The 8,928-nt window shown below is 37.2% G+C and overlaps 1 protein-coding gene across 1 annotated transcript in view; it reads left to right on the forward strand.

The window, feature by feature from the left end:
* TUSC3 (tumor suppressor candidate 3) overlaps positions 1-8,928 on the forward strand; it is a 362,952-nt gene that overhangs the window by 145,597 nt on the left and 208,427 nt on the right. The window contains exon 3 of the mRNA XM_019526355.1: positions 6,635-6,752. Within this exon, the coding sequence (XP_019381900.1) occupies positions 6,635-6,752 (118 nt within the window). The remainder of the gene's footprint in view (positions 1-6,634; positions 6,753-8,928) is intronic.

The following is an 8,928-nucleotide window of genomic DNA, read 5'->3' on the forward strand; positions in this document are numbered from 1 at the left end:
GTTATGATCCAAGTAGATATGTAAGCCCCATTTTGATGACATCATTGGCACTCTGGATGTAACCACTGTTGCCAACCTTGTGCCCAAACAATATATAGGCAGGTTCCCACAGCATATTCCCAAACAAGTCTCTAATATTATGGGAGGATTGCTTACACAGTTAGTATATTATAAAACCTTCATGAAAGAGACATTGAACTTGAAGCTAATTTAAAAATGATAAATGGAAATACTTATCACATAACGAAAAGGCAGTTTATGGAACTCATTGTCACAATCTATTGAGACCATAATTTCAAAAGATTCAGAGATCATTATTTATATAAAGAACATCAACTGTGAGTATTTTTGTTTTAGTATAACATTTTCCAAGCAAATGTTGTAGAGGAAAACAGGTCCTTTGAGGGCATGCTCCAGGTTTTAACTGTTGGAGTAGGAAGAAACTTTTCTGAAAGTTATCCTAATCCACACTGGTTGCTAATTCGGGATTTTTCTACCTTTGCACCAGCTAATACTGTGCCAGCTTCTGGTAAAGACAAATATAAAAGTAAATAAGCCTCTGGCTTCATCTGTATAAAAATCTCTGTTGTGTATGTGTGTAAGTATACATAATGTGTAACGTACATGCCTGCATGCATACCAGGGCTGTGCAAAACAGCACCATTTCGTTTTGACTTCCGTTGCACCATTTTGAAGGGACGGTGTTTTGTTTTGTTGTTTAATTTCATTTCCAAGTACTGTTCTGTTTCATTTTGTTGAAATTGTTTTGCTGATTCAGTGAGTTTGGATGTTCGCCCATAAGCTATAATAGGGAATCATGAAAATGCCTTTAACGTTGTCATTTCTTGCCTGATTCAGGTGAAAATTGCAGGGATGGTTGCCCCTTCTGAGGCCATGAATCCAACCAAGCTTCAAGGAGATAAGTGCAGGGGTTTCTGTGAAACTGCACCTCAAGATGCTGACTAGAAAAACTTGTCACTTGCTGGCAGTAGCAGTCCTCCTGTCGTGCTGCACACAGATCTGGGGGCTCATACCCCCAGGAGGGTGGTGAGATTATGCCACACCCCTTCCGGGGGTGTGGGCCCCTGGATCTGTGCTCGGGATGACAGAAGGCTGTTGCTACCACCTGGGAGTAGCGCTGGGTGCACCCGGCACCCAGTGTTGGGAACACTGGTGCTGCTGCTGGCCCCAGGCAGCAGCAGCAGTCTCCTGTCATCTTGCGGGTGGATCTGGGGGCCTGTGCCCCCAGGCAGAGTCCGGCAGTGCTGGGAGGCCAGGTGGAGCTCTGTGGGACTGGCAGAGCCAGTCGGAATGCAGCCCTGGCTCTCCCCACCTCCCACTACCGGACTGCGCTCTGAGCAGCTCCACTAGTCCCATGGAGCTCAGCCTGGTGGTGGGAGAGCCAGTGGCGGAGCCGCTCAGCGTGCAGCCTTGGCTAGCGGCTCTCCCCTACCTCCCACCACTGGACTGAACTCCGGGGGGCTGGTGGAGCTGGTTAGATTGCAGCCCGGTGGTGGGAGATGGGGAAGAGCTAGGGCTGTGCTCCGACCAGCTCTGCCAGCCCCACAGAGCTCAGCCCGGCATCAGGAGACAGAGTGCAGCCCTGGCTCTCCCCCGCCTCCTGCCACTGGACTGTTTCGAAACTCGAAACTTTTTGAAACTTTCAAAATGTTTCAGACGCCCTCATTTTATTTCGAAGCCTTTTGTTTCATTTCAATTTTGCTGTTTTGAGCTTGAAAAGCGTCTAAACAGTTTCAAAACGAAACACTCATCAAAATTTCGCACAGCCCTAATAGATACCCCTACATCTTTAAGGCTGCAAATATCAGAAGTTAGGAAATATCAAAATAAGATTGCCTTTGCAACTGTAATTCACTCCTTGGTATGTATTCATTAATTACATTCTATAATTAATCTGATCATATACTATTTTATTTCATGGATTCATTAGTCATTAGTGTTGGGGAGAAACTGTGCTCACTTAACGAGCAGTTCTTCAGTACATTGTTTCTTCCTTGTTAAATGCCTTGCCTCAGGCTTTATTTACTACAGACTCCTCAAGCATTGCTCTAAAGACAGAATTATTTTATCATTCTTTTTTAATGGTGCTCATCATAATGGTATCTGATGTCCTCACAAACATTGAATTTGTCCTCCGCAAATCCCTGTGAAGCAAGGGGTGCTATCCCTATTTTATAGTTGGAGCTGATTCCCAAACACTAAGGTCAAAATCTTTACTAATTTTTGGTGCCTGGATTGTTCGTTGATTCCCATGATTGTTTTTGTATAGTATGTTTTTAAAGCATGCCCTCCCCTTCCCTTCTGTTAACATCAGTTGCAGCAGTGAGTAATGAGAACTTCTACAAAACAGACCACTATGTCTCAAGCACCCAGAAAAATGAGGAACATGCCATTAGTGACCCTTTCTAGAATCCTTGCTCTGTATCGTATAGAAACTGAGGAAGAAGCAGAGATAGGATCCATTTCTTCAGGACAGCAGTAAGCCACCTTGGCCATTTCACCCAGTTTTCCTTTCTTACAATCTCATGCATTGTGCACTCCACATTTTCTAATTTCTGTATCAAAAGGTGAAAATTCTGCAGACCACTTTGAATTTCATTGGGTGGTTTAAAAATAATATATTAATAGAATTTAAATATTTCTAGCACAGAAGAATTACAGAAGTTGAATCTATAGTTATTAAGAATGTGCTGGATTTTCTTTGTGGAGGTGAAGAGAATTTAATACATTTTAGTTGCATTCGCATGTCTCTTATATACATATGATCTCAGTTTCTCTAGACTGCAGCAGAAAAGCTTAGTTTATTATTGTGATGCCAGCTAGAAGTTGAAATACGAATTCAACCTTACTTCCTTTTTCAGTTTTAGGAAAACCAGTGCAAGTAACAAGAAGCAAGGTAGAGGTAAAGAGGTAGCAATGGGCTTGCATTTTAAGCAGATGGAAAAGACAGAGTAGGTAACCCAGTAGTTCATCTCCTTGCCAATGCAGAATTGTTACCTACTGTACATTTATTAGTCTTTTGTATAATCTACTAACTGTGCCAAGTGAAAATGGTTTCACTGCTTTCCTTGGCAGATCTTTCCACAGTCTAATAGATTTTTACTGTTTTACTAATATTCAGCCTAAATTTTCCTTAACTTTATTCCATTAGTCTACCATTCTATAAATCTAATTTTCTCTAGGTACTGTCATATTTTATTTTCATCCATGTGAAGCCAAATTATGTGCAAGCTATACAAGTTGGTTAGTTGGTACAGACATCCACAGAACTGGATGACCTCTGATAAACTGATCCTCTTAACAAAGCTCCTAATTTAATATCTGATGAGTCTGTCTAGTGCAGAAAAAATGGCTTGTACAGTTTGATTGTCACTGTGTCTGTTGTCAGTATACTGTATTGTATATCCTAGGTGAAGAATGTTAGGTGACAGTATTCCAGATATCTCCACTCTGTAATCAGTAGTAGATGTTGCTGTTGCTTATGCTGTATTGCTATCCACTATAACTACTTTGAAGAGGTGGTTGTAGCAGCAACACCCTTTCTCATCTTAAATCCTCTTCTCTTTCTGGCTGTCTAACGAAGAAGTAATGCCAAAACTAACTCAGCAGCAGTGTTAGCGTCTATTATTATTCTGATCATGTAGCCCTTTTGTGCCAAAACCAAGCGTAGTTCTTCTTCTACCGCTCCGTAGCATTTTATGCAGCTAATTGGCTAGATGATGTCACTCTCTATTTATAACTTTCTCAGTAGTAAAAGGCACTGATTCTTTGCACCCAGGGTAGATTCCCTCAAGAGCTACCATTTGTGACAATGCTGCCTTGTATTTATCAGAGTTCAAACAAGAGTTTCCAAACAGTTTAGAAGGCTGGTAGATATTATTGATTGCACCACTGGTTTCTAAGCAGGTTGGCTGGTAGAGGGACACAATGCATGATCAATATCTAGTTACTTGTTTATTGAAACGTCTCTTTAAGGAAAACTGAATGACATGCTACTCTCTAGTAGTGTATATCACTTGGCTATAAAATAGTGCACTCCTATCACTCTTAGTTCTCCAGTCCCTTCAGATGTTATACTCATTTTTATCTTTAGGCTCCAATCCTATAGACTTGCTTCTATGATTAACTTGGTGTACCATGAGTAGTTCCATTGAAGTTGATGGCATTGCTTACAATTCATAAAGTTATCAATGCAAGTAAAACTTGGGAGCATTGTGGGTTTGGATTATAAACTCTTGAGGCAAAGACCTGTCTTGTAGTACATGTTTATTCAGTTCTTTGTGTAGTGAGGTTTTGATTCCGATTGGGCCTCTGGGTGCTAGTATAATACAAATGATTAAACCTGACCAGCAAGTACTTCATACATATTTATCAGTTTTGCAAAGCCCATTTATATACTTGTTCTCAGTGTTGTTGTTTTTGTCATTTGCTCATTTGCTATCTCCTTCCCTTTTATATTTTGGCTTTCAGTTCTTTGGCTAATACCATTGCCAGAAGCTTGTTGCAACCTTGATTTTTGTGGCCGTTCTCTTCAGTAAAATGTACACATCCATTAATGCTGGAAGGACTGCAGGAAATCATGAGTCAAATCCGTTATTTACATGATAAGCAGAAACGGACACGAGGATGCATTATCATTAAAACTATTTTTCATATTTTCTAAAATAGATTAGATTTTATATCTGCTTACTATAAAGCTTGCTTTCTTCAGGAATGAGGAGGATGCTACTGAATTGTGTGATTTGAGATATATGCAGAGCTAAAAGAACTCAAACCTGAGGTGACTGTTCTCATTAATAAGTAAGGTAGGAAAATTCTTTTCAAAAGAGAAACAGATATAGTTTTTCAACCACCTACTCTCTTGAATTGAGAGAGGTTCAATCTTAGTGCAAATATTTGCATTTAACACAGAAGCTTGTCACTTCTTGCTGTTTATAAAAGGTATGGAAAAGATGAACTATAAAAGCTGCTACAAAGATTTCACAGGATACTTTGCTAAATTATCTTCAGTAATTTTTTTTAATTGGATTCCGAATCTAATATCTGTTGCAGAAAATGTAAGCAGGATTAAAAAAGAGTGAACTCAGAAGCCCAGTTCCTTTCTGGAAAGGCAGATATCCATTAAATTAATTGGAGGGTGGTTTAATTTATAGATGCAAAGTACATGAAAAGAATCAGGAATCTTTTCTTGACTATCTCAGGCATAACTGGAATTTGCGATTTTTTTTTATATAAATATTGTCTAACAAAAAATAAAAGGGTAGAATAAAAAGAATGATAATATCACTTCATCCTGATACCATCATCTTGTTCTTGTAACAAAAATGGTGAAGTTTTAATATAGCGGGTTTAACAGAATGGTCCCCTACAGATATTACTTAAATCTTCGCAGCATTCATTTGATGTTGCTTGACTGCCCTCTTCAGGATGCCAATGAATGTTAGTTCGTTTCAGCATGAAATACCAAACTCTAAAAATAACTAGGTAAGTGTTTATGCTACATACTTCTGTATTTGTAAATGTTGCTTACCTAAGGAAAATAAAATTACTTTTAATTGGCCAGGTAAGGTGAAAGTTTGGTTTTAACTGTGTTTTGTAGTAAGAGTAACTTGAAGGGATGATCATTTTATTTTTTATTTATGTTGTCATGTTTTCCCATTCACAATGCTTCTCTTGGTACTACTTCCTGCACAGAGTGTATGTGATAGTGTTTAATTCTTTCTTGAGATGGAGAGAGCAGGATTTGCCTCCTGTTTTAACATTACAAGTGTTCTGTCTTTACATCTGCGTTCTTTCAGGGCTGTACATTTTTAGCTCTCTACTAATAATGGTTCCCAGAAGTGATATTCTAAACACAAGGAGGAGAAGCAGTGCAAAAGTTAATGTAGCCTCCAGCTGCATTATTTTTCCCTCTGGCTCTTCTTTACAGTTTGGATTGGAAGCAACAGGTTTTTCTAATGATGTTAGGAATGCCTATTCAATACCACTTCTGAAGAAACTATATATCTATATCTATCCATGATGGCTTTTATACATTTTTGTAGGAAAAAATGTTGAACAGGGAGATGATAGACAACATTGTCTGTAAATTTGCTGCTGCCACTATTACTGTGGTACAGTAGTTTTCAGCTAAGTATTGGCAGACCTCTCTCTATGCATCTTCTGTTGGGAAAATAATATTGCATTGATAATTCTCTAATATTCTGCTGGTTTGAATATCTACTTCTTCAGGCTTGTTTTTTAATATATATTAAATTGGACTGTATGTGTCCACAAGGGTCTCTTTACATAAATCCATTTGTATTTTTGTGTTAGCATTTTCCAGCATAAACCTGAGGAGTATTCAATGTGTATATTGTAAAGATTTTCATATTAAAAACTTTGGAGTCCTTGTCTTTAGCAATTTATTTTTGTGTTTGGTGTTAAAACTACTGCAGAATTATGAATGCTTGTACAAAAGGTAAATAAAAACAAAAATAAAACATTAATTGCATGAGAACTGAGAGTGTTTATTATACTTTTGGTTAATCTACATTTGGCTTAAAATGGTTATAGAATCTTTGCTGGTATCGATTTGTATACCGATGCATATCTGTGTCTTTTTCTCTAACAGGCAAGCTAATGAGGAGTATCAAGTTTTGGCCAATTCATGGCGCTATTCATCTGCCTTTTCTAACAAATTATTCTTCACTATTGTGGATTATGATGAAGGAGCCGATGTTTTTCAACAGGTAAAAAACATAGAATGCTGTATTTTCCAACTTTTTTGGAATGTTATAAAAAAATTAGTGTTAATAATAATAATAAAGTTACAGGAGCTTTTATGTATATGTCTTTGCTACCAGTAACAGCCAACAAAAACAGAAATTCCAAGGGCCATTTTTTTCTTTGTAATTTAGCATACTAAACTTTGTGTAGATCAAAATAGAACATACATTTAGTCAACTCATTGTTAACATGTAGTTGTTGATATCATTGACTACTGTAAGAACAAATGCACTATGTTAGTTTTTTGGAAGTTAGTGAAAATAGTGTTTGCAGTTAAACTTCCATGTGTTATTTTGAGACAACCAGCACTTAAAAGTATTTATGTAAGGTGATACTTATTAATTAGGTCTAATACTTTTTTTTAATCTTTGTATTTGTTTAACTCTATACAGAAAAGAGTAGAAATTACTCTAAATTCACATGCAGTTGCTTTTGGAAATAAGGTATAATGGAATGGATTAACATGTTGAAGTTTCCTTTGACTTGGCTACCCAATTCAGCAAACAGTCAAAAAGCCTAATGCCAAGTCATTTCAATCTTTGCAGGTTAGACTAAGCTCCATACATTGAACCAACAAGCAAGTTAACAGACATTCACTTTTGAGTCCAGAAATGCAGCCACTTACCTGCAGTGAGCCTAGGCCAGAAGCCTGTATTAGAGCATGCCTTCCGCTTGGCTTGAGCAGGCAGCTTGGGCCAAGGCTAGCCTGCTTAGCCTGCAGGGGTAGGTGCAAAGAATCCTGGGATGCTGGGGGACTCTGGGCTAACTTGAATCTGGATGGGGATCTGGGACAGAAGTTCGGTAAACTGGCTTTAAGCTAAATCAGTTATGTCTGATACTTCATCCATCCAGGTTCATCTTAAACCAGTTTCAGCCATTTTGAAAGTAGTGTATGTGCACTGAGCTTCTGTCATGTTGCAGATCTGAACCAGCTTCTGATCACATATACTGATTTATGTGTAATTTCTGCCCCTAGCCTTCAAATTGAACTGAGATTGTAATTGCAGATATGAAAATACTGCATGATCTTTGCTATGTAGTCTTCTGTTTGGAACTAGAAGATAAATTAATTACATCTGCATGTTATTTTTAACAGTTTTTACTCCCTCCTTGTAAATTGTGAAATATTAAACGGTAACAGAAAAAAACAACTTAACTGTGTTCAAATAACTGCCTTGTTGGACTGTGTTGTGTACAAATAAACACTTGCTTGTAATTTTTAGTGCAAATGAATCTCATGCATGTTTACCCTATTTCCTTTCACACAAGAAATCCCAAAGGAGTGCCTTTTGCATAGTAATTTATGTAAAGCAGACATATTTGGTTCAGTGTATTACCACAATAAAAAAAACAAAACAAAAACAAAAAAAATCCACCTGCATCCCCTCCAGTGGTCTTGGACATGATTGTGTTTGTAGTGAGTTGTCTTTGAGGATTCCAGATAGTTCTGAAAATTACACAAACTAACCAATGATTTCACTTTTTTTGCGTCAAGTTAACAAAAATTTCTGTAGGAAAAATATACTGTGGCAGTAGGAATCTGAAGTAATTATAATAGCATAAGTGATTTTAAGTCTTGACAGCAGCCTATCCTATTATAGTTATGTGATTGCAGCTATTGCTGTATGTTGGTCAGATTTGATATAAGAGTATGTCATTTGACTTTAGCTTTCATTATGTTTGCATAGAATAGATAAATCAATTGTAAATCCCATGAAACTTGACTGTAGGCTATTTAAAAATACCTCTGACAGAACTTATATCTTAATATCATGTTCTATTAAATGATTTCACAGCATTCCTCTTAATCCAAATATTTTGAGAATTATATTTCAATAGTAGCTAACTAAAAGGAGGACTTATCTTTTACTTACTAGAAAAACCTATTTAATAGCTATCTTATTTTAAATGTTATAAATTTAACTATGTTCTTCATGTTTAAATAATCTATTTCAGAATATAGTAAATTTTGTACTGGGGAAAAGCAGTCAAGTCCAAGTAATCAAAATGGTTCTGTACTTTTTCACTTAAGGGTTTCAGTGAATTTAGATTATATCACCTTCAGTATTTTTACATTTAATTTAAAATCACTTTACACACACACACACACACACACACACACACACACACACACACACA

The sequence above is a fragment of the Gavialis gangeticus genome, unplaced genomic scaffold (assembly GCF_001723915.1).
Source record: "Gavialis gangeticus isolate Ggan-Ray unplaced genomic scaffold, GavGan_comp1, whole genome shotgun sequence".
Taxonomy (NCBI): domain Eukaryota; kingdom Metazoa; phylum Chordata; order Crocodylia; family Gavialidae; genus Gavialis; species Gavialis gangeticus.